This window comes from Mastigoproctus giganteus, chromosome 8 (assembly GCF_048544385.1).
Source record: "Mastigoproctus giganteus isolate SK-2022 chromosome 8, ASM4854438v1, whole genome shotgun sequence".
In the NCBI taxonomy this organism is placed as follows: Eukaryota; Metazoa; Arthropoda; class Arachnida; order Uropygi; family Thelyphonidae; genus Mastigoproctus; species Mastigoproctus giganteus.
Genome location: NC_143582.1, coordinates 231,107,706 through 231,135,161, shown reverse-complemented (window position 1 = coordinate 231,135,161; position 27,456 = coordinate 231,107,706). Strand labels below are relative to the sequence as shown.

Here is a 27,456-nt window from a genome sequence, read left to right as displayed (position 1 = left end):
CAACAGTAATTTTTAATCCACATGAATTGCTTTTGCACAAACTATCACTTCTTCAACTATTTGGAAGACATACTACATGCAGATGCACTCATTTGTTTAGCATACCTGTTATTAAGTTTATGGAACAAACATACTATAAAATAACCATTCCAAATTTGATTGAGTACAGTTTGCTTCTTAACATTGTCACATTAAAATTATTAATACATTGATGAGAAATTCTTTAATGAATTTAATAATTCAAATATTATTTGATGTCACAAGAGCTCATTGCTGATATCCATATGTGTTACTGTGTGTGTGTGTGTGTGTGTGTGTGTGTGTGTGTGTGTGTGTGTGTGTGTGTGTGTGTGTGTGTGTGTGCAAACTGACTTGCACGTTTTTTGAGCTGAAAATCCCAGAATAACTCAAAAAGAAAATCCCAGTTCCTTGAGCTTAGCAAACTACAGCATCAATTTGAAGAAAACTTTAGAAATTCCTCCAGGTGGTGATGGGAATCATATCCAGACCTCTTCACAGATTTTAATGTATCATGCTGACTCAGCTGCTATTATCTTTTATTTGGTAATAAAAGATAATTATTGCCTATGCAATGTACCCTCCATTAATATATTGATATATATTAGAAGGGTGCCTTCGTAACCAGGTGGGCAGGAGCAGCAGCAGTGCGTAGCACACTCTTCTTGATTAGACCAGGGTTTGAGCCCGTGACCACCAAATACGGAGGATGTGGAAAGGTCAGGGAATGACCACCGCATATCCCTGGAGCAATATGGCCTTAGTTGCTAATGCTCCTAAAAAAAAACCCAAATAACAAATATATTAGAACTTTTATACATTAAAGTTGAAAACCACCAGTATTAAATTTACAAGTTGTACAAAGATTAATTACTATACAGTCAGTCCTCGTATAGCATGATAGTTGTGTTCCTAGAAACCCTCATGCAATGCAAATTCGTGCAATATAAACAACAGGCCCTATGGAAAAAATAGGGTTAGGTGCAGACCACCCAGGATTGAACACACATTTTTAACCAAAACATTACCAAACACAATAAATTATTGTAATAAAATACGTAAGTATTTTATTACAATAATTTATTGTAATAAATTATTTTATTACGACTTGAGTATTTTATTACGACTATTACGTAATAGTCGTAATAAAATACGTAAGTATTTTATTACGACTATTACGTAATAAAATTCTTTGTGTCTTGATCTAATGGATTTTATTCAAAATTACACTTTAGTTGTTCCTGCTATGAAAGTTGTTTTTATGCATCTTTCTAATTCTCGGCGTTGCCTCATTTAGGCCTGTAGCACGTGCAATATCACATGGTTTTTCATTTCGCTCAAAGCATTTCACAATTTCATATTTTTTCTCTATCGACAGAGGCGGATTGGCCATAAGCCTTACCGGGGGAAACCCCAGTGGGCCGGAGGCCAGTGCGATTTTGGCCCTAAACCATAGTATGAGGCCACTACAAATTTTCCCGGGTAAGAATATTTGATCCAGTCCACCTCTGTTTATCGATATTGCTTTTCTTTTTCTCTCTGAATCTGCAGTCTTCATCAGGACACTTCCTTTTCACACCTTTTAAGTATTTTACTCATTTTTAGGGAATAAAACACAATTACAAAATGAGGAGGCATGCTTGATACGCATATACACTATTAACACCTCATATTTTACTAAAGCACATTTCTGGGGGTTACTACCATAAAACAATAAAAACAATTTCCAGTTGCGTTTCTGCCAGTGTAATCTGCTATAAACTGGTAGTAAACTCGATCTAATTGCATTTGCGATAATACCAGTAGCTGGAATTGTGTGGGTTTTTATCTTATTATGGTGAAATGTGTTTCCCCTTAACTGATATAAAAAAACATAAATACATTTTCAGAATCTTCTCTTCATTCCTACCGTGTTATGTTCAGTTGGGGTGATTCTGCATTCAACTGCCATTTCTTGTAAACACAAAGGCGAATCTGGCATAAGCGAATTCGGTTCGGTATAAGATAACGTTCCCCTATTTATAAATCGTGTATGATCGAATTCATGTAGTGTAAACACGGGTTATACGAGGACTGACTGTATTTAATAACCACTCTTATAAAATGTGAAATTAATAATATAGTTTATTCAGCTTATCACCCAAACCACTATACATTTAAGGTGATGTTTCAGGTATCTTACTGATACTCATCTTACCAATACGTATTGGTAAGACAAAAACTTCTAACAGGGCCTCTTAATGTTGACCAAGGATTTTACAGCTCCGCCGAATGCCAAGTTTTCATTTATATTTAGTCATTTTATTGACTTAATTGTTATACTAAATTATTTTCTATAAGTAGCTTTATAGTTCTAGCCAAGTTCCGTGGTTTTTTTTTTAATTTGGATAGCAATTTTGAAAGTTAATACTTAGTGTCCATAGATTTTACGTTTAACTTTCCACCATTGTTGGTGGCAAGTTAAACGTAAAAAACAATGTTAACAATGTAAAACAAAACAGTCTAAAACAATGCAGGAAATGTGAAATATGTTTGGACGGGACATTATCTAGCCAGGGAGGATGTCTTTGTGTGTGCTAGGTGCAGAGACCGTGAAGAAACTAGGCACCAATTCAGCGTTCTGATGGGGTCTATGAGAGTTTGAGGTGTAGGATAAATGCCCTTGAAGAAATTAATATGAGGGCCCATCAACTTCTCAGCTGCCCAACTCAATGCTAGAGCTCACACCTGTGCATCAGGCAACAGAGTGGCAATTTCCAAGGCAGAATGCGCGGGACCCACAGGAACTAGTTATTGTAGGTGACTCTATTGTCAGGGAAATGGGAAATATATTCTGCAAAAACGATAGGTGGAATAGGACCAGGGGTATGTCTGCCAGGGACAAAAGTTGATGATATTGTAGGGCAGATAACATCTTTTAAGGGGACAAAAGGTGATATTGTTGTACATGTTGGCACTAATGACCTTAAGAGTAAGAGATCTGCAGATTCACTTAACAAGTACACGTCAATGCTGGGAAAAAGTCGCGAGTTAGGGTTAAATTTGAAGGTGTCTACAATTCTGCCCAGACATGATAAGAGGGAGATGATGAGAGCCTTGTCAATCAACTTTCAGCCTGGTCTGTACTTGTTAACAGGAGAGACTGCTTCTACAGGGATGGGATACACTTAAATATAAAGGGTGCAAGAATATTTGCTGATGCTATTGAGGCAGTATTAGGTGGATCGGAAAACTGTTAGCTTGAAAGGATACAAGGACTAATAAATTAAGAGGTAAAAGTGATTCTTGTACTGCTTTTATTGTAATGAGCAGCAGCCTGGAAAACAAGATGCAGGGTATTTCAGAGACTGCTGGGAGTCATTATGGTACAAGAAAACACATGGTTGTGTTAGGGTAGCTAATCATAGGAACAGGTGCATGCATGTACACCAATGCTAGGAGTTTGGTAAATAAATTTGATGAATTTGAGGTATTGCTCAGAACATCAAAGGCAGATATTGTTGGGATATCAGAGACGTGGTGTCACACAGATATAAGGAATGCACAACTGGAATTTGGAGAGTACAATGTGTATAGGAAGGATAGACAGGATAGGAAGGGAGGAGGGGTTATGCTATTAGTTAAGAAACACATAAAATCCAAGGAAGTGAAGCAAGTCGACATCGCTGGACAGTGCAGTGTCGAGTCAGTTTGGTGTGACATAAGCATTGGGAGATCAAAATTGAGAGTAGGAGTGTGTTATAGGCCTAATGAATCTGATGAGTATGATAAGAAACTGTACAGGGAAATAGAGTCGGCCAGTAAATCACAGTCTTAAATGGGGTATTTTAATTTCGCAGATATTGACTGGAATTTGTGGGTTGGTCACTCACACAGTAGCAAGGCTTTTGTGGATTTATTGGATGATTGTTTTCTACATCAACATGTTCGGGAGGCAACTAGAGGGAGTAATACTCTTGATCTGCTTTACTTAAAGATGTAACTATCATCAAGGGTAAAGGGATTTACTTAAAGATGTAACTATCATCAAGGATAAAGAGATTTACTTAAAGATGTAACTATCATCGAGGGTAAAAGGAACGCTTTTAGTTTTCGTAAATGTGACTACAGTGATCTCAGACTGTTTTTAAATTTTATACAGTGGGATCAACTGATGATGTTACCAGCAGTCAATTCTAAATAGGAAACCTTCAGGGACTTAACCTTGGAGGCTACCAGGCTTTTATACCAACTAAGAAAAACTGTTCAAGGTTCAGGCCTAAATGGATGTTGGATGAATCAGTGAGACTCGTGGCAGAGAAGAAAAATGCATGGGATGCATATAAATTATCAGTTGACACAGAAGCCTATGGCAGATATAAGCTAGTCTGTAATCAAGTCACAAAGGAGGTTAGGCAGGCGAAGGCAGATTATGAGAAATTTTTGGCAAAGGACGCAAAAAAAAGCAGCAATGAGTTCTTTACTTATGTAAACTCCAGAAGGAAGGGGATGAATCAGATTGGTCCACTTAACATAGATGGTTTGACTATTGATGATCCTTCTCAAGTAGCTGATAAACTGAATGAGTATTTTGCATCTTCATTCATACATTAGGAGTTATTCAAGGTGGGAAATGCCAGAAATTTATTATTATTATTATTAGCTATATGGTGCAAGGAAGCCTGAGGCTTATGCTGCACCAGCAAAAAAATTTCTGAGTTAACCTGAGAGAGAGAGAAAGAGAATAACTGGATAGATCCCATCCACCCCGGGTGCCTTTCTTGTGTTTATCTTCAACAGTTTCTCCTCCACTTTACTCCCAGTTATTTCAAGATTCTGTAGCTTACTGCTAGAGTTGAATACACCTCTGGCATTCCCCTCGCTGAATAACTCCTCATGTGTGAATGTCGATGCAAAATATTCATTTAGTTTGTTAGCTACCTGAGCAGGATCATCAACACTTGACCCATCAATATCAAGTGGACCAATCTGATTCATCCCCTTCCTTCTAGAGTTTACATAAGTAAAGAACTCTTTGCTGTTTTTCTTTGCATCCCTTGCCAAGGATTTCTCGTAATCTGCCTTCGCCTGCCTAACCTCCTTTGTAACTTGGTTGCATATCAACTTGTATCTATCATAGGCTTCTGTGTCATGTGTTAATTTGTAAGTATCCCATGCATTTTTCTTCTCTGCCATATGCCTCATTAGTTCATCTGACATCCATTTTGGCCTAAACCTTGAACAATATTTCTTAGTTGGTATGTAAAGCCTAGTAGCTTCCAAGATAAGTTCTTTGAATGCTTCCCATTTTGAATTTGCTGTTGGTAACATCATCAGTTGGTCCCACTGTATAGAATTTAAATACTGTCTCAGTCCATCGTAGTCGCCTTTACGGAAGCAATAACCCTTCCCTTTACCCCTAATGGTAGTTACCTCTTTGAGTAAATCACACTTCAGCACACTGTGATCACTGCCACCTAGTGGTTCATTTATCTGCAGATTCTTAATGCATGAAGAATCACTGCTGATAATCAAATCAAGAGTATTACTCCCTCTAGTTGCCTCCCGAACATGCTGATGTAGAAAACAATCATCCAATAAATCCCCAAAAGCCCTGCTAGTGTGTGAGTAACCAGCCCCCAAATTCCAGTCAATAACTGGGAAATTAAAATCTCCCATTATAAGACTCTCTGATTTACTGGCCCACTCTATTTCCCTGTACAGTTCCTTATTATACTCATCAGAGTCATTAGGCCTATAACACACTCCTACCTGAGAGGGCATAAATTCAAATTGAGGAAAGACAGATGTAGGATAGAAGTGCGGAAATTTCCTTTAGCCAGCGGTTGGTTGGTTGGTGGAACAGACTTCCATCCCTTGTGGTGGAGGTTGATAGCCTAAATAAGTTTAAGGCTCAGCTGGACAGGTATTTTGAACGAACAGAGGGGTGAAGTGGAAGTGGGTTTTTTTTTTTTTTTTTTTTGGCTGATGCTGCATAAGCTTGCTTTCTTGCATCAAATGCCTCTACTAATGCTAATGCTAATGCTACTCTCAATTTTGATCTCCCAATGCTTATGTCACACCAAACTGACTCAACACTGCACTGTCCGGCGATGTCGACTGGCTTCACTTCCTTGGTTTTTATGTGTTTCTTAACTAATAGCATAACTCCTCCCCCCTTCCTATCCTGTCTATCCTTTCTGTAGACGTTGTACTCCCCAAATTGCAGTTCTGCATCCCTTATATCTGTGTGACACCACGTCTCTGATATCCCAACAATATCTGCCTTTGATGTTTTGAGCAATACCTCCAATTCATCAAATTTATTTACTAAACTCCTAGCATTGGTGTACACGCAAGTATACCTGCACCTGTTTCTATTCTTAGCTACCCTAACACAACCCCTGTGTTTACTTGTACCGCAATGGCTCCCAGCAGTCTCTGAAATACCATGCATCTTATTTTTCAGGTTTCTGCTCATTCTAATACAAGCAGTGCAAGAATCTCTTTTACTCCTGCCAGTGGCTACTGTCAATCTATCGGTCTCTGTCTCCCCCCAAGCTAGCAGTTTTCCGACCCACCTAACACTGCCTCGATAGCATCAGCAAATATTCTTGCACCCTTTCTATTTAAGTGTATCCCATCCCTGTAGAAGCAATCTCTTCTGTTAACAAGTACAGTCCAGGCTGAAAAAAATTCTACCCCTTGAGCCTTGCACAATCTTTCCAGGGCCGAATTGATTGACAAGGCTCTCATCATATACTCCCTCCTATCGTGTCTGGGTAGAATTGCAGACACTTTGAAATTCAACCCTAATTCACGGCTTTTTTTCATCAGTGACCTGTACTTGTCAAGTAATTCCGCCGGTCTCCTACTCTTAATATCATTAGTGCCAACGTGTACAACTATATCACCTTTTGTGCCCTTAAAAGATGATATTCGCTCTACAACGTCATCAGCCTTTGCCCCTGGCAGACATACCCTGGTCCTGTTCCACCTATCTTTTTTACAAAGCATGTTCCCCATTTCCCTGACAGAGTCACCAACAACTACTAGTTCCTTCGGGACCAGCGCATTCCGCCTTGGGGGTTGTCTCTGTGTCACGCGATGCCCAAGTGCAAGCTCTGGCGTTGATGTGGGCAGCTGAGAGCTTGATGGGCCCCTCAATTTAATTTCTTCGAGGGCATCCACCCTGTCCTTCAAGCTCTCATATAGGCCCACAAGAACGCCGAGTTGTTGCCTGATATCGATACACTCCTTGCATCGCGCACACACAAAGACATCCCCCTTGGCAGTATCATGTCCCGTACCCGATTGCTTTGCAAACAACAAGCAAACAGTGCATTTTATAAGGCTGTGAGTCAGAGGACAACTGCCCCCCTCAGTTCTGCTCTGAGCCACAGCACTTCCATTAGCTTGAGCCTTTTGCTTTGCTGCTGTGGTCTGAGTCATGATTTTATTAATTTATTAATTAATTATAATTAATTATGTTATGTTATTAATTATGTTAAATATAATTAATTATATTACGTTTGTAATCTAAGTCGTTATATGTATTTATTTAAACGTACAATTTAACTGCTAACGAAGTTCAACTAACGCTATCTAGTACGGTATATAACTATCGTATCACAAAGGCGGGAAAATTACGAACGGTAGCGGAGTTGAAACACGTGGAAACCTTTACCGATACTACACTGACAGTGGTAGAGAATGAAAGGGACCTGGGGGTGGTTGTGCAGGCAAATATGAAGTTCTCTGAGCAGTGCAGACGGGCTGCAAGAGTAGCTCATGGTGTATTGTCAATGATATATAGGAATTTTTCTAGCAGTGATAAGGAGGCGATTATTCCCTTGGCAATGGTCAGGCCACACCTAGAGTACTGAATACAAGTTTGGAGGCCTCATTTCAAGAAGGATGTAGAGCTGATGGAACGAATACAGAGAAGGGCAACAAGATTAGTGAATGGAACAAAGGGGTGCTCTTATGAAAAAAGGCTTAAGTTTTGCAAATTACAGTGTCTGGAGACCAGGCACCAGCGAAGTGATCTGATAGAGGTGTATAAAGCCTTGAATGGTTTGAGCATGCTCAATGCTGATGGGATTCTTCCTCTCGCTCAGAATAATCACCTGAGAGGGCATAAATTCAAATTGAGGAAAGACAGATGCAGGATAGACGTGCAGAAATTTGCCTTTAGCCAGAGGGTGGTTGGTTGGTGGAACAGACTTCCATCCCTTGTCGTGGAAGTTGATAGCCTAAATAAGTCTCAGCTGGACAGATATTTTGAATGAACAGAGGGGTGAAGTGGAAGTGGTTTTTTTTTTTTTTTTTTTTGGCTGATGCTGAATAAGCTTGCTTTCTTGCATCAAATGCCTCTACTAATGCTAATGCTAATAATGTGCAACAGTATCAAGAGCTTTCCTGAAATTCAACTATATGGTAACAAAATTATTTATTTTTGCACTCATTTCCTTTGTGACTAATTTGTAGTATCCAATTAGATTGATCAGACAAGATTTCCTCTTAACAAACCCATACTGCATCTAAAGGATATTCGCAACCTTCGCTAGTGATCCTACATTACTTCTTTAACCAGTGACTCCATTATTTTCCCTGGAACAGAAGTTAAACTAACAGGTCTGTAATTACTTGTGTCACTCTTTGATCCCACTTTGTGAATTGGGGATACATTCATACATCTCCAATATGTGGGGACTTGCTCTGAATCCAAGTATATACTCATAATTGTGGCAAGGATTTGCCTACTTCCTTTTATCAAAGACTGCTGTACAAATTGGAGCACTATGGCATTAAGGGCAAGTTACTGCAAAGATAAAGGGATGGTTGAGTGGGAGACGGCAGAGAGTGGCAATAAATGGACTCTCCTCTATGTGGACTAATGTTATTAGTGGAATGTCCCAGGTTTCAATACTGGGGCATTCCACTTATAACATTCTTGTTTTGTGTATTTATCAATGATTGTTGTTAATGACAGGGTTGTTAATGACAGTAAAGACAGTATGCTACTGCAACAGGATCTAGAAAAGTTAGGCAGATGGGTTGAGAGGTGGCAACTGAAGTTTAACATTGACAAAGGCAAAGTACTCCATATGAGTAGCAGTAACCCAAGAGAAACGTACCAAGTGTGTGGTACTACACTCAGGGAGGGTCGAGAATGAAAAGGACCTGGGGGCAATTTTGCAGTCAGATATGAAGTTCTTTGAGCAGTGCAGATAGCTGCCAGGGGAGGTCATGGAGTCTTGTCAATGATATATAGGAATTTTGCTAGCAGAGACAAGGAGGTGATTATCCCTTTGTATAAGGCAATGGTCGGGCCCCATCTTGAGTACTGTATACAGGTCTGTAGGTATCATTTTAGGAAGTATGTAGAGTTGATAGAACAAGTACAGAGAAGGGCAGCAAGATTGGTGAGATGAACAAAGAGATGCGCTTATGAAGTAAGGCTTAAGTTCTGCAAGTTGCAGCATCTGGAGACTAGGCACCTGCGAGGTGATCTGGTCGAGTTTTATAAGGTCTTGAATGGTTTGAGCAGGCTCAGTGCTGACAGGATTCTTCGACTTGCTCAAATTAAGAGCGTGAGGGGGCATAGATTCAAATTGAGGAAAGACAGTTGTAGAATATAGGTGCAGAAGTTTGCCTTTAGCCAGCGGGTAGTTGATTGCTGGAACAAACTTCATCTGTTGTTGTGGAAGTTGATAGCTTAAATAAATTTAAGGCCGAACTAGACAAACATTTGGAGTGACCAGACGGGCAAAATGAGAAGGGTTATTTTTTTATTTTTTTTAGGCTGATGCTGTATAAGCTTGCTTTCTTGCATCATCATATGCCTCAACTAATGCTAATGCTAACGAACTACATAACCAGGCTTGCCTTGAAGAATGGATTTCCTCTACATGTAATAACAGAGCAATAGAAGACATCTCCAAGCTTCACAGAACCCCAAACCAGCACAGACTGATAATCCACCATATGCATACCTTACATACCAGCAATCAGTACAAAAATAGCAAAAGAAGCTAGAAAATATGGAATCCCACATTTTTCAAGAGTTTGTCCTGCATTAAGCAGATCCTACAACAACAGCCCAATAACCCCAACAACCATAGAGGTTCTATTTATAAAATTGATTTAGGTGTAGGGTTTATACATAGGAGAATCACATAGAAGGCTCAACTGAAAAATCAAAGAACATAAAAAAAAGATGTACAATATGGAAGAATCATAATCCAACACACCCCTACATGCATTCCAGTGTGGTGACATGCGAGATTTCAACAGCGCTAGAATCCTCTCTAGACAACCAATACAACAGAAGAAAATTTAAAGACGCCCTCTTCATAAAAATGTTTGGAGCTGTATCAATTAACAGAAAACAAGGAGTTGAACGCAACCCACAATATTTCCATCTTTTCAACAAAAAAAATAGAAAAACAGGAAAAGAAAATAATCCAGATATCCAGAAGTGCAGCCCACATACAAGTGCAGCCCACAAGAAAAATGGGATGCTAGCAGGTCAGCTTTATCCTTGGCTGAAGTGACAACAGAACCATCAGGTTTGGACAGAGGTGGGAGCAGAGATGGCCAAAAGATGTGGCCAATAGCTTTAACCAGAGACCAGAATGCACGGCTACCATTAGGGCAAGAAGCAAGTTTTCTACTCTTAGCCTGTTCAAATTCTAGTTTGGACTGATTAATAACTGCTTTACATTGGTTGTGAGCTTTGGTGTAAGCAGAAAATGAAACTAGAGAATTAGAAACAAGCCAATTATGATATGCAACATTCTTCTCTTGAACAGCCTTAGCACATTTATTGGAAAACCAAGGTTTAGATAAAGGACGAGATTTTAAAGTGGAGTGTGGGATAAAGGATTCCATTCCTGCAAGAATAATTTCACTGACACGATCTGAGCAAACGTTGACATCAGAAGTTTTGAAACAGTAATCCGAACAAGGAAAAGAAGAAAAAAAATCTTGCAGGTCATCCCATTTTGCATTCTTGTAATGCCAAACAACACGAGGTTGGGAATAGCCATGAGATAAAGGTTCCATTGGAGAAGAGACAATCACCAAGTTGTGAGGCACCTCCGTAGCTAGGTGGGAAGGAGCAACAGTGCGTAGCACACTCTTCTTGATTAGACCGGGGTTCGAGCCGGTCACCACCAAATACGGAGGATGCAGAAAGGTCAGGGAATGACCACCGCATATCCCTGAGCAATATGGCCTTAGTTGCTAATGCTCCTAACAACAACAACAACAACAACCAAGTTGTGATCTGAAGTGCCTAAAGAACCCCTCACTTCGACCGTGTACTTAGAAGGATTGTTTTTGAGAAAAAGATCAAGCGTATTAGCTGTATGATTAGGATTGTCCAGTATTCTTGTAGGTAAATGAATAATCTGTGCAAGGTCATTAGTAATTGCAAAAGCCTCAGCACCTTGACCAGCTGGGTCGGTGTGACTAGAAAATGGAAGCCAGCTGGAGTTGTGAACATTAAAATCACCAAGTAAAATTACCTCACTGTTAGGAAAGTTGGACTGAAGAAAGTCAAGTTGCAAAGAGAGGAAGTCAAAGACTTCCAAGTGATTAGTGGAATTGGGAGAACGGTAGAGACAACAGATGAATTTGACACAATGAGGTAGACATATTTTAAGCCAGAGAAGATCGAAGATTGGAGATTCCAAATTACCAAGTCTCTGACAGGGAATATCGGAACGGACATATGCACAAGTATCACCTTTCAGGTGAAAGGAATCATACAGCAAATAATTTGGGCATCTGAGATGAGCAGTAGTTGAATCAACCGATAACTGAGATTCTGTCAGAAAAAGTGCATGGGGTTTGGCAGACTGCAAGTGGAAATGGACATCGTTGAGATTAGAATTGAGACCACATATATTTGTGAAATGAATTAGGAAGTGCTTGGGAGGTTTAGATCTTTTTGCAGATAAGCTTGCTCTATTAGTTTGACAATTCATGGTGTATTCAATAGTAAGAAAAAGTGAGTGGGACATGTTGTATGAAGTAATGAAATTTTTGGATATGGCATACATATGGTAAGAATATACCCAGATACTTGACATAACCTGGCCTCGACAATGCTCCCTGCATACACACCACTCGGACTCCCTCCAGTCACTATCTGGCAGAGTAGAGGTAGCAAGATTATACACTAGCTGATCTGGAAGCCTCCTAGAGAGTTACCAACAGGTTCGGTCCGGTGTACTAACTAGCAGCCAGCCTGCGAACACCGTTTTAGAGCTGTACCCTCGAAATGTAAGGAATATTGGATCTCACCACGATGTTCATCATAACCTCAAAAGTCATCAATCATACTGCATGATGGAAGAGATAGGGAAGGGTTGACCGGAACTTAGCTCTAGAGACTAAACATGGGTTCCACCACTTCAAGCCTCCAATAAGCAAAGTAGTGGTATTGCACCGGTTGATGAGAGTAATCTACAACCTAGTACTGCCTGGTAACATGGAGGGGCGGCGTTCCTCCATGTGGTGTGGGCGCCACACCTCGACCCCTGCTTACGTTGGTTCACACCTGGGTGGTCGCCCACCATGTGCTTGGGCATGGAGGTTATACCCAGGATTACTAACAGTCCCACCATCGTGAAGGTGCAAGCAGAGGATTTGGCTATCACAGACCATCCGGACTTCTCCAAAATTGGGTCCACTTGACTTGAGTGTCACCCGAATATCAGTTCCATCAGCGTTTTAGGCTCCTAGGTAGCAAGTACAGCTTGTCTGGCATATCTGAGAGAATGTCTGTGACAACATCAAGGACCAATTCTACAACTGCCTTTCCTCATTTTGAGTTTATATCCCCCCCCCCCAGGTTCAAAATCTGAGCAAGAGGAAGAATCCCATCAGCAGTGAGCCTGCTGAAACCATTCAAGGCTTTATACACCTCAATCAGATCACCATACAGGAGCCTAGTCTCCAGATGCTGCAATTTGCAGAACTTAAGCCTTTCTTGGTAAGAGCACTCCTTTGTACCCTTCAACAATCTTGCTGATCTTCTCTGTACTCATTCAAGCAACTCTATATTCTTCCTAAAATGAGGCCTCCAGACCTGTATGCAGTACTTAAGGTGTGGCCTGACCATTGCCTTGTACAAAGGGATAATCAGCTCCTTATTCCTGCTAGCAAAATTCCTGTATATCATTGACAAGACCCCATGAGCAGCTCTAGCAGCCTGTCTGCATTGCTCAGGAAACTTTATATCTGATTGCACAATTACCCTCAGGTCATTTTTATTCTTCACTACCCTGATTGTAGTACTACACAGTTGGTACATTTCTTTGGAGTTACTGCTACCTATATGCAGTACTTTGCATTTGTCAATGTTAAACTTCTGTTTCCACTTTTCAGCCCATCTGACCAACTTTTCCTAATCCTGTTGCAATAGCACACTGCCATTACTATCATTAACCACCCTGCTACCTTTTTATTATCTGCAAATTGGACATTAAACCTTATATACCTTCATCAGTATCATTGATAAATATACAAAACAACAGCGGGCCTAACACCGAACCCTGTGGGACTCCACGAATAACTAGTCCATGAAAAGCAATGTCCATTGATTACCACCCTCTGTCTTCTCCCACTCAACCACCCTTTTATCCATGGTAGCAACTTACCCATAATACTATGCTGCTCCAATTTGTACAGTAGTCTTACATACACAAGTGTCAAAAGCTTTTCTGAAATCCAAGTATATGATATCAGAATTATTTTTTGCATCCAGTTCCTTTGTAACCACATCATAGTATCCAATGAAATTTGGCAGACAAGACTTTCCCTTAACAAACCCATGCTTTGTCTAAATTATTACTACTGTCTTGTCTAGATGATTATGCAATACATCTTTAACAAGTGACTCCATTATTTTCTCCGGAATAGAAGTTAAACTAACTGGTCTGTAATTACTCGTGTCACTCTTAGATCCCCCCCTTTGTGAAATGGAGATACATTTGCATACCTCCAGTCCATGGGGACTTCCCCCGAGTCCAAGGATACTCTCATAATTATGGCTAAGGGTTTGCTTACTCCCTTTGCCACCTCCATTAATATAACTAGATAGATCCCATCTACCCCAGGTACCTTTCTTATGTTTGATTTCAACAATTTCTCCTCTAATTTGCTCTCAGTTATTACAAAATCATTAAGCACCCTGTTACAGTTTGATAAACTTCTGACATTTTCTTCTCTTAATAACCCCTCATGTGTGAATATACAGCCACTCCCTGACATACATAAAGGTTACGTTCCACGGAACTCTCATGTCGGAATTTCCTAAATGCTTATGCAGCACTCGCAAATTTGATTGAAGCAAGAAAGCAATGTTCGAAGAACGTGTAAATAGAATTATTTATTCAAATTTTTTTATCTCATGCACAGGAAAAATTAAAAAAGTGTACAAAATTATAAAATTACATAAAGAGAGAGGAGACAGGCATAACGTCAGTAAGTTTTACCTTTCGTGCATCATTGTAACCACATAAGCAAAGCAAGAAGCGAAGCAACTCTCTCCAGCTGATTAACATGCTGCTGTGGAAGTTGAGGGCTGTGCAAATTTAGAAGGGATTTTTTCCAACACATCACAAAATGTTTCTGTAGCTGCAGAATTGGCAGTGGCGACTTGATTATTATTATTATTAGCCATATTGTGCAAGGAAGCCTGAGGCTTATGCTGCACCAGCCAAAAAAAAATTTCTGAACCACCCCAAAAGAGAGAGAGAGAGAGAGAGAGAGAGAGAGAGAGAGAGAGAGAGAGAGAGAGAGAGAGAGAGAAGTCGACAGAGAGAGAGATATCAGGACACTTGGTGCCAAGCCCATACTCACCAGATGTGAGTCCTGGGGTTACTGCATATTTTAATATTTTGAAAACCAGCGCAATGCTTAAACCTATTAAACCACCCATTGCTTGCGACAAATTTGGCTTGGAGTTCTCCGTACTGATCCTTAATATCTTCATAAATACTCCTTGCTTTTGCTTGAATGGCCATTGGACTCAGGGGCACTTGCTTTTGAATCTGATTTTCCATCCATATTATTAATAGCTTTTCCATCTTTGATATAGCACCTGAACGCTGTTTTGTGATCACTGTTGATCTTAAATGCATTGATCCTTTAACACATTCTTTTATATGTGCCCTGTCCCTTAAAATAACATTCACTGTTGAAGCAGTGAAACCTAATTCCGTGCAATAGATGACAAACTTTGTCCTGCTTTGTACTTGTACTAATTAATCATCTTCATTTCTAAATCAATTTTGTTTCATTTCCTAGCACTGCCGGCTGGGCCATTTTAATGCATGGGCATACCAGGTGGATGCCAGGGGCCTCGGCCTACTGGGAACCTCACTTCTTGATCTTAAATAATATTTTTAAAAGACCTTCTGTCCCATATGTTACATTGCAGTCGAAAGCACCACAAACGGAACATAATGATATACGAATAATGTTTTTGGCTTTCTTTAAATAGTTTAAAGTGCTGAAAATATTAATATTTAGAAAAATAATTAACAAGTTTAATTTTTGCTTGTGATTATAAATTAATAATATATATATATATATATATAATTATATATTACAGTATTAATATTTATATTGTGTAATTATAATTATATAATATAATTATATTATATAGTTTCCAGTAGCTCTTTTAATATATAGGGTTAGGAATGAGACTAAGAGAGACCCAGAAAAAAATTAAACAAAATTTAAACTGAATAGGGGCCACATTTGAAAATTCTCCGGGGGGGGGGGATTGAGAGTTTTATTATTATTATTAGTAGTAGTATTAGCTATATGGTGCAAGGAAGCCTGAGGCTTATGCTGCACCAGCCAAAAAAAAAAATTCCTGAGTTACCCTGAGAGACAGAGAGAGAGAGAAAAAAGTAGAAGGGAATCACCAAGGGAATAGAAGGGACCCTGGGTGTGCCAAGCCCATACTCACCAGATGTGAGCTCCCAGGGTTATTTTTTAAAATGGCCCTGACTGCCAGCACTTATGCTTTCCGTTGGTTGCTTTCCCTTCATCATTGTAATAAGTAAATAGGAATGAAGAGAAGGTTCTGAAAATTTATTTATGTTTTTTTTTAATTGAAGATTTCAGTGAAGGGAACTCATTTCACCATAATACCAACACAATTCCAGTTATTGGTATTGTGTTGTACGTAAAAACCAGTACGTAAAAACCAACACAATTCCAGTTATTGGTATTATTGCAAATGCAATGATCGAGTTTACTCTACCCATTTATAATAGATTGCACTAATAGAAAAGCCCAATAAATTGGAAAGTGCAAATTGTTTTTATTGTTTTATGGTAGTGACCTCCAGAAATGTGTTTTAGAAAAATATCAGAAAGGCATTCAAAATTGATTCTTATAACAAAACATATGATAACAATAAAAGTGTAGTAAATTTCCATTATAAAAATGACCTTTTAGAAAGATAAATAGCTTAGTTATATAGTGAAAATTTCAACTTTTGAGGTCTTGGAACAAATTACCAAAAAAAAAAAAAAAAAACAGTGTTATTCGGTTCACATTACGATATTTTCACGATACTGCCATTTATTCCTACAGGATACAAAATATTGTGTTTCCACAATTTTTTTTTAAGTTTACACCGGCCGACAAAACTTACATAAAGTCAAATTTCCATACGTTGAGTATTGTGTAAGCCAGGGAGTGGCTGTAGATGCAAAATACTCATTCACATTATCAGCTATCTGAGCAGGATCATCAACAGTTGAACCATAAATATCAAGTGGACCAATCTGATTCATCCTCTTCCTTCTAGAGTTTATATAAGTAAAGAAGTCCTTGCTATTTTTCTTAGCATCCTTTGCCAAAGATTTCTCATAATCTGCCTTCACTTGCCTAATCGCATGGACAAGTATAGAAATGCAGCCCTTGATACATGCATCATTGGATGTGGTTGCCTGATGATGTACCTGATCATGTATCAATTTTTACTTTTAGCTAACATCAGATTTGAATTTTATATTTGCTCAACCCTTTTTTTGGACCTAAACCAAAATTACCCACACATATCTGATGCTGGCTATCACTCCATATTTTAATTTAATCATTTTTACTTAATAATTTTTTTGCTTTACAGTTATCTTTTCAATTCAGCCTATAATTTTGCTTAATTCATTATAACCAATAGAATTGTCACATTCTTTCTCTCTTTCACGCCTACAATACTTCCTTTTTCTGCTATTCTTCTCCTATTAGTTTGGCATTTTTTGTAATTTATGCTTCCATCTTCACATTTTTAGCATTAGCATTTGATGCAAGAAAGCAAGCTTATGCAGCATCAGCCAAAAAAAAAAAAAAAAACCCACTTCCACTTCACCCCTCTGTTCGTTCAAAATACCTGTCCAGCTGAGCCTTAAACTTATTTAGGCTATCAACCTCCACCACAAGGGATGGAAGTCTGTTTCACCAACCAACCACCCACTGGCTAAAGGCAAATTTCCGCACGTCTATCCTACATCTGTCTTTCCTCAATTTGAATTTATGCCCTCTCAGGTGATTTTTCTGAGCTAGAGGAAGAATCCCATCAGCATTGAGCATGCTTAAACCATTCAAAGCCTTATACACCTCTATCAGATCACCTCGCTGGTGCCTAGTCTCCAGACACTGTAATTTGCAAAACTTAAGCCTTTCTTCGTAAGAGCACCCCTTTGTTCCATTCACTAATCTTGTTGCCCTTCTCTGTACTCGTTCCAGCAGCTCTACATCCTTCTTGAAATGAGGCCTCCAGACCTGTATACAGTACTCTACGTGTGGCCTGACCATTGCCTTATACAATGGAATAATCACCTCCTTATCCCTGCTGGAAAAATTCCTGTATATCATTGACAATACTCCATGAGCTACTCTTGCAGCCCGTCTGCCCTGCTCAGAGAACTTCATATCTGCCTGCACAACCACCCCCAAGTCCCTTTTTTATAACAGGCCTGTTAATTCCACCTTCCATACAGTATATATATATATATATATATATATATATATATATATATATATATATATATATATATATATATATAGTTTATTTATTTTTGTTATACAGAGCATTAAAATTATGATAAATGAATTAGCTTTCGGCTGGGTGGCAGCCTTCATCAGATTAAAATACTTCGAATGGCAGTTAGAATAGAGATGCACTGCCAGGATGGTACGTGAGACACGTGGTTAGTTGTTTGTTGATGTTTGTGGCTGTGACGTATGGTGGTGACGTGGCCAGCGTTTGTCTATGGACAGAATTACTGTTTCTGTGATGGGGTTAAGTTGACAACCACTGTTCCTGTTCAACGAGGTATCCGAGCATTTTATACTTAACGATTCCAACCAGGTGCGCCTTAGGTAATGGTGGGACTTGTCTACAACCTGGACGTACTTGTTAACAGGAGAGATTGCTTCTACAGGGATGAGATACATGTAAATAGAAAGGGTGCAAGAATATTTGCTGATGCTATCGAGGCAGTGTTAGGTGGGTTGGAAAACTGCTAGCTTGGGGGGGGGGAGACAAAGACTAATAGATTAACAGTAGCCACTGGCAGAGGTGAAAGAGATTCTTGCACTGCTTCTATTGGAATGAGCAGAAGCCTGAAAAACAAGATGCAGGATATTCCACAGACTGCTGGGAACCAAGTAAACACATGGGTTGTGTTAGGGTAGCTAAGAATACAAACAGGTGCATGTATACTGGCGTGTACACCAATGCTAGGAGTTTAGTAAATAAATTTGATGAATTTGAGGTATTGCTCAAAACATCAAAGGCAAATATTGTTGGAATATCAGAGACGTGGTGTCACACAGATATAAGGAATGCAGAAGTGGAATTTGGGGAGTACAACATCTACAGAAAGGAATAGACAGGATAGGAAGGGAGGAGGGGGTTATGCTATTAGTTAAGAAACACATAAAATCCAAGGAAGTGAAGCCAGTCGACATCGCTGGATAGTGCAGTGTCGAGTCAGTTTGGTGTGACATAAGCATTGGGAGATCAAAATTGAGAGTAGGAGTGTGCTATAGGCCTAATGACTCTGATGAGTATAATAAGAAACTGTACAGGGAAATAGAGTGGGCCAGTAAATCAGAGAGTCTTATAATGGGGGATTTTAATTTCCCAGATATTGACTGGAATTTGGGGGCTGGTAGCCGAGTGGGCAGGAGCGGGAGTGCAGTAGCACACGCTCTTTGAGTAGACCGGGGTTCAAGCCCCTGACTGCTGAATACGGTCGATCTGCCAACCCGCACTGGACCAGCGTGGCAGATTATGGTCCATTGCCCTCAGCATGAATTGTTGAGGAGGCTTCCACCCTGCAGTGGGTTGATAATGGCTGCACTTTACTTTTTTTTTTACACTCACACACTAGTAAGGCTTTTGTGGATTTATTGGATGATTGTTTTCTACATCAGCATGTTCGGGAGGCAACTAGAGGGAGTAATACTCTTGATTTGATTATCAGTAGTGATTCTTCATGCATTATGAATCTGCAGATAAATGAACCACTAGGTGGCAGTGATCACAGTGTGCTGAATTGGGGTTTACTCAAAGAGGTAACTACCATTAGGGGTAAAGGGAAGGGTTATTGCTTTCGTAAAGGCGACTACAATGGACTGAGACAGTATTTAAATTCTATACACTGGGACCAAGTGATGATGTTACCAACAGCAAATTCAAAATGGGAAGCATTCAAAGAACTTATCTTGGAAGCTACTAGGCTTTACATACTAACTAAGAAATATTGTTCAAGGTTTAGGTCTAAATGGATATCAGATGAACTAATGAGACATATGGCAGAGAAGAAAAATGCATGGGATACATATAAATTAACACGTGACACAGAAGCCTATAATAGATATAAGTTGATTTGTAACCAAGTTACAAAGGAGGTTAGGCAGGCAAAGGCAGATTATGAGTTATGCTGCTGCAACAGGATCTGGAAAGGTTGAGCAGATGGGCTGAGAGGTGGCAAATGAAGTTTAACATTGACAAATGTAAAGTACTACATATGGGAAACAACAACCCCAGAGCAACGTATCAACTCTGTGGTACTACACTGACAGTGGTAGAGAATGAAAGGGACCTGGGGGTGGTTGTGCAGGCAGATATGAAGTTCTCTGAGAAGTGCAGACGGGCTGCAAGAATAGCTCATGGTGCGTTGTCAATGATATATAGGAATTTTTCTAGCAGGGATAAGGAGGTGATTATTCCCTTGTATAAGGCAATGGTCAGGCCACACCTAGAGTACTCTATACAGGTCTGGAGGCCTCATTTCAAGAAGGATGTAGAGATGCTGGACGAGTGCAGTGAAAGGCAATAAGATTAGTGAATGGAACAAAGGGGTGCTCTTACGAAGAAAGGCTTAAGTTTTGCAAATTACAGTGTCTGGAGACTAGGCACCAGCGAGGTGATCTGATAGAGGTGTATAAAGCCTTGAATAGTTTGAGCATGCTCAATGCTGATGGGATTCTTCCTGTTGCTCAAAATAATCACCTGAGAGGGCATAAATTCAAATTGAGGAAAGACAGATGTAGGGTAGACGTGTGGAAATTTGCCTTTAGCGAGTGAGTTGGTGGAACAGACTCCCATCCCTTGTCGTGGAAGTTGATAGCCTAAAAAAGTTTAAAGCTCAGCTGGACAGGTATTTCGAACGAACAGAGAGGTGAAGTGGAAGTGGGGTTTTTTTTTTTTTTTTTTTGGCTGATGCTGCATAAGCTTGCTTTCTTGCATCAAATGCCTCTACTAATGCTAATGCTAAAAAACTAATGCTAAAATCTCTAGCTTACAACATTGAACCACTTGGCCTGCTTGCATTATCAAAACTCTAGTTTGTTCACTGCAGGATTTTCAATTTCAGTTTTAAAAGTCACTACCACTGAGCTTTAGTGCCGCATTTCCAATTGCCAGAATGGAACATCACACTAATGTTGATATTGAGGAAGCCTCTTTACATGGGATAGGCCACCATGTGCAGGTTGCATATTGCACAAAAGTGCCTAATCAAGAGATGGGGGGATGCCATACAGTCTAATAGTTTACAAATTTTAAAAATTAAAATAAATAATTTGAAATTATTTATTTTAAATAATTATTCTCATCTTCATTACTGATGAATAACTAATCATTCTCATTTCAAAAACTGATGAATAACTAATCATTCTCATTTCAAAAACTGATGAATAACTAATCATTCTCATTTCAAAAATTGAAATGAGAATGATTAGTCTTGTTTTTGTTTGTACTTTACTATAAACATTATTATACAGTTACCAGCCCATTACATATCATCTAAAATTTGTTTTCCTGCATAGATTATAAGAAACAGAATGATAAACATTATGATAAAAAAAATAATAATAAATAAAAAAATTAGTTAATTGTAAGTGTTAGAAATAAGTGTTTTGTTGTGTTCATTGATTGTGACAAAATATATTAAAATAACTCTTAACGTTATTTTTTATTCTTTTTTTTATACCAGTAAGATTTTCCACAAGGGTGCCTCATAATACACGTGGTATTCTTGCATGAGATAATTTCTGCAAGCCTCTATTCTCTGAGGGGATATGTCTGATAGCATTTTTCTCATTGCTGGTATGAAAATTTTCCATTTTCCTGATGAGGCTTTACTGGTTAGCTCCAATGTTCACACTGCACCATTGGCTTGTGTAGGTCCATCCTCATTGCCTACTCTCTCCATGTTTCTCAACCTTGGGTGGACAAATGTCTTCTGCTGTCACAGACCCATTACTAAAAGTTCTTTAGACTCTTTACCATTTCTTTCTTCTTGCTTTGCTTATGAATTTTGTTTCAAAGGGAAACCTTCTTTCCTTCCTTCCTTGGCTTTGTCTGCCTTCCCATCCCCAGGCTCCCCAACTTTACTCCCTCAACCCTCTCTTCCAATGTCCTGACATAATTCATCCCTCTTTTTATGTCTCACAGTAGAATGAAGCACTGAAGCCAACCCTTGTCAGAGATGTAGTAGAAACAGCCTGACTCCACATTGCAGGGATGGGAACCAGGGAGAGGCTTAGAGGCTTCCTCATGTCACTTTTTACTTGTTATTAAGTAGACATTCATAGAACACAACCAAAATAAAATACAAAAAACTGTGGTATCTACACAACAGAACTGAGTTCAACTGAGTTTGTTAAATGGTTCTTATACACAAGAGTTACTTGGTGGAAATGACAGAAACTTCAGGTGCCACCTAGACAAAGACACAACACAGTACAATGTTCATGAAGATACACTACATATATCTTTTGCATATTAATACAGTTTAATGTTTTTTTTAAGAAATTATTATGGTACAATATTAAGTATGATAATATTATTAATAAAAGAGAGAGTGCACAAAAATATCTGAATATATTAACTGAGCCTGTCTAAATTTTAGGTGTTTTCATCCTTGTTGGTGCAGGAATAATAGGAGGGGTGGGACTCATTATTATTGAAATTATTTATAAGAAACATCAAACAAGAAAACAGAGAAGAATGGAAGTGGCTCGCCATGCTGCAGATAAATGGAGAGGGGCAGTAGAGGTAGGATGTTTCTTTTTTATTATCATTGTTTTTAAAGTTAGTATAATATAACTTATCAGAATTCCAGACTAGCTTCAGGATTCCAGAAGTCTTTTCAAAAGTTTGGTATATTTTTAAAGTAATTGTAAAACATTTGGAGTCATGAATCCTTTTGATCTATCTGAGAAACTGATTTGATTGTGAAAGATAAAGTAGACTGGGCCATTACATTTGATAATAACTATGAAACTGATGCAAGATTTATTCTTCAAATAATTCTCGGGAGTTGGGAAAATAACTGCTCGTAATAACTGCAGTAAATACATCAAGCCATATGTATGGCAAAATCTTTTATAAAATAGAATAAAAATTAGATACAGGATAAAACTGTATATTCAATATAAAATAAAATATACTGATAAAATGATAAAACTTATGAAGTGAAAAGTGAAAAAAATTAAATATATAAATAAATATTATGAAGTTAAAAGCGATAACATGACACCAAAGCTTTCTTTCTATTTAAGAATAGAAAAACAGGGGATGAATACATCCCCTCTTCAAGACTATGATGTTATGACCTTGTGTTATGTTCTGAAGAACAAATTCAGAACGTAACACAAATATGAGCACTTTTGGGAGGGAGATCATCAAATTTCTCCAGGTGACATAGTTATCATTCATCATTCGTATAGGTACTGGAAATGGCTTGAGAGCTTATGAATTTGTTCTTCAGAACATGACACCCTTAATAGAGATAGGGGAGTCATCCATATAATCCCCTCCTGTCTGACACGATGATCATGATCCTTGGGTGGAATAAATGGTTCTACCCAGCAAGACTATTTCTGGCCTCTATACACATGTGAAGGATAATTCTCATGTTCTTTCAGTAACTCATATCGAGCCATGATCCTGCTGGTGTTAATTAAGGATGTACTGTGAATGTAAAGTTCCACTATTGACAAAAGAGATGGTCACCTTTGAAAGCTTTGGTGTTATCAATTTTAACTTTGTAATATATATTTTTATTGCTTTTTGACTTCATAGTTTTATCATTTTATCAGTGCATTTTATTTTATATTAAACATAGAAATCACTGCTTGCAGTATTGTTCAGTATTCATCACACCATTTTATAGTCTGCCACCTTGTACTGACCAGCTCTAATATTTGCAATTAGAATCTGCACATAATGTTAATAGCAAAAAGGGATTGACAAATGGCCTCTATAATTGGGTTACCAGACGTTCCTGAAAATTATTTGTTGTCAGAATGTCATTTGTTTTGTGGAATGTGTCTCCTGAATGATGTACAACTTGCAAGAAGTGCAGATTACTCCAGTTAATCAGAGAGTTAGGCAGGATAAGGCAGATTATGAGAAGCCATTGGCTAAGAATGCAAAGAAAAGCAGCAAGTAATTCTTGGTGTATGTTAATAGTAGAAGGAAAGGAATAAATCACATTGATCCACTTGATATGAATGGTATAATATTGATGATCCTGTACAGATTTCTGATAATAAACTGAATAAATATTTTGCATCTACATTCACAGCAGACATTTGCATCTACATTCACAGACTTAGCAGGAATCTGTATAATATTGATTGAGAGTTAAATGATTTTATGATAACAGAAAGTAGGTGGAAAATAGATTGCTGCAGTAGCTAAAAGTGGAAAAAAAAAAAAAAAGAAAGAAAAAGCACCTGGATATTATGGAATCCAATTATATTAAAAGAAGCAGCAAAAGAGGAGGTAAACCTTTACCCATCATCTCTGTTATAGTGTTGTGTTCTGAAAAAAAAAAAAAAAAAAAATCTATAAGCTCTTAAGCTATTTCTACTGCCAATACTTATATGAACAATCAACAATAATTTCATATATATGAGATCAAACGTCCCAATTGTGGAAAGTGTTATGGATTTAAAGATTAGTAAAATAATATTAGTAAAATAATAAGAGGAGTTTACCTCAATATAGTGCATAAAACACTTCCTTATGATACCCTCCAGAAATTAAAATGGAAAAAACGAAAAAATCGACAACTTACCGGTAACTTAGAGTAAGATATAAATAATTAAATAATCAATTTAACACAATTCAAATCAATTTAAAACAATTAAAAATCAAATTAACGCAATTAAAAGAATCTAACGAAAATATTCAAAACGATTTTCCTTCCTGAAGCTGACAACGCTTTTCGATCGTATGTTGTGACCACAGGAATGAAAATTCTTGAATGAATGAAGGATTTAAAGATTGCATGGGGAGGTGCATGGTAGTGCACTAGAGAAAGCTGATTATGGAAAGTCTGCTGTGAATAAACACTTTTAGGAGTCAAAGCAATCAAATTTCTCCACAAGACACAATTATCATTGATTGTTTTCATAGGTATTGGCACTGGAAATGGCTTACAGATTTGTTCCATTAAGTTGCTTATAGATTTGTTCCCTTAATAGAGGTGAGGGGATGGCAGTCCATATTGATCCTATGTTTGAAGCTGTGATCCTTGGAAAGGGGACAAATGGTTTTGCCTGGAATGCACCTGGACCATTTCTAGTCTCTGTGCATGCATGCATGCATGCATATATGGAGGATAACTCCCATGATCAATCCTTCAATAAACATACCAAACCATGATTGTGCCATATTATTTATGGATGTATTAATAGTGTAAATTTCACTGTTAACAAAGGAAGCAGTTGTCTTTGAAAGCTTCAGGGTGTTTTAGTGTTTATTTTATTGTTCTTAACTCTTAAAGTTTTTTTGCTTACGGTATAGTTTAGGGCTAAAGCCTCAGGTTACGTGAATAGTTTAACTAATGTACAAGTTAGTGCATTTACATCATTTCTGTACATAGCCAACTGCATAAGTTGGCATCATTAAGTATATCTATTAAGTATCTTAAGTATATTAAGTATAAATTGGCATCATTAAGTATATCTATTAAGTATATTAAGTATAAATTGGCATCATTAAGTATATCTCATATTGTGAATACCTTCCCAACGAGTTGCCATGGTATTGTACTACCTCGAATAAGTGACACTTTACCATAGGAGAAGCCTATTGTTACTTATTTTCAGCTGATACCACCACCCATATGGCACTGTTTTGGAGCATATTGGCACTGCATAAGTGGGTGGGCAGGTACCCTGGTGTTGCAACGATGACAACCCAGTTGCAGCCCAGAGCCAATACACTCCAAAACGGTGCCATATGGGTGAACCGGGGGGGCTCACATCTGGTGAGTATGGGCTTAGCACACCCAGGGTCCTGAGCTGGATATCATCATTCTTCTCTTTCTTGGTGAATCCCTTTTACTTCTGACTCTTGTTCTCTCTCTCTCTCTCTCTCTCTCTCTCTCTCTCTCACACACACACACACACACACACACACACACACACACACACACACACACACACACACACACAGGGTAACTTAGAATTTTTTTTTTTTTTGGCTGGTGCAGCAAAAGCTTCAGGCTTCCTTGCACCATACAACTAATTATAATAATAATAATAAGTAACAATAGTCTTCTCCTGTGGTGAAGCGTTACTTATTCGAGGTAGTGCAATACCATGGCAACTCATTGTGAAGGTATTCACAATATGAGATATACTTAATGATGCCCATTTATAACTACTTATGTAGTTGGCTATGCACAGAAATTATGCAAATGCACTAACTTGTACATTAGTTTTTTTGCCTTTAATTTCCCACTTGTATCACATTTTTCTATATTATTTTATCAGTATATTTCATTTCATTTTATATTATTTTAAATAAGCAGTTTTATCCTATGTTTAGTATTTTATATTTTATTTAATATTTTTCGTATATCAGGTTGGTATATTTTAATCTCTTCCCCTCAACTCAGGTCTGTTTGAAGAATTAGCATAAAAGATTCCAGAAAATATCTAAATATTTTATATTCTGTTTGAGGATTAGGATGATGGATACATTCATGGAAGTTGAAATAACTAAATAAATTTTTCTTTATACACAGTGGGCTGTGTGTTTTTTGTGTATGGGGCTTGATACAGCAATATGTGTGTGCCACTTTTGACATACATTACCCTAGGAACATAGCCAGCCTTTAGTCTTCTTACTGACCACAAAATACACAGGACAAGATAGCCCTTGATTTACTAATTGCATAGCAGGAGTAATCTGCAGACTCTAAAACATGAACAATTTGTCTTGATATCAAAATTAAGAATACATGAATTGATTTCTTTCAGAAGCGCAAGACTCTACGAGCAACTCTTCAGGCACAAAAAAGACTCAAAGCAAATGGCATGGAGGCATTTACAGTTGAAAAGGGAATGCTAGGACTTATGGCATCTCATCCATTACCAACCATAGCAACTACAAGCAGCAGTGCATGCATTATTCCACCACGCCACCTGGAACCGCCATCACCTCCACCACCACCTCGGGGAATTCGGTTAGCTGAAGTATCTTCATCTCCACTTGGACTGCAAACTCTGAGGGAACCTGACATAGATCCTGACCTACGAAATCTTCCTCCACCTCCACCGCCACCCGCATCATCCCCAGCAGTTCGAATGCGGGGCGGACGAGTGACTTATTCTCTAAGAAATGAACTGCCCTACACAAGTAGCAGTGATTCTTTTGATATACCTGTTTAAAAATAACTATATGAAACAGGTATGAAACATCATTAGGTTATTATTATTATTTTAATATTCTGTTATGTGTGAAAGATCATGAGAAGACAAGAAGTAAAGCTAGAAGAGTAACACTTCTGATGTGCACATGAAATCTCTCATACTTCTAATGAAGGTGCAGTGCCACCATTCCTTTTTTTTTTTTCTTTTTTTTTTTTTCTTTTTTTTTTTTTTTTTGTG

At 38.3% G+C, this 27,456-nt stretch overlaps 1 protein-coding gene across 1 annotated transcript in view; it reads left to right on the top strand.

Annotated features, from left to right (window-relative positions):
• The window catches only part of LOC150082411 (glutamate [NMDA] receptor subunit 1-like), a 514,944-nt gene extending 487,707 nt beyond the window's left edge, over positions 1-27,237 (top strand). The window contains exons 18-19 of the mRNA XM_090380513.1: positions 22,458-22,603; positions 26,827-27,237. Coding sequence (XP_090236639.1) covers positions 22,458-22,603; positions 26,827-27,237 — 557 coding nt within the window. The remainder of the gene's footprint in view (positions 1-22,457; positions 22,604-26,826) is intronic.
• The last annotated feature ends 219 nt before the right edge of the window (positions 27,238-27,456 follow it).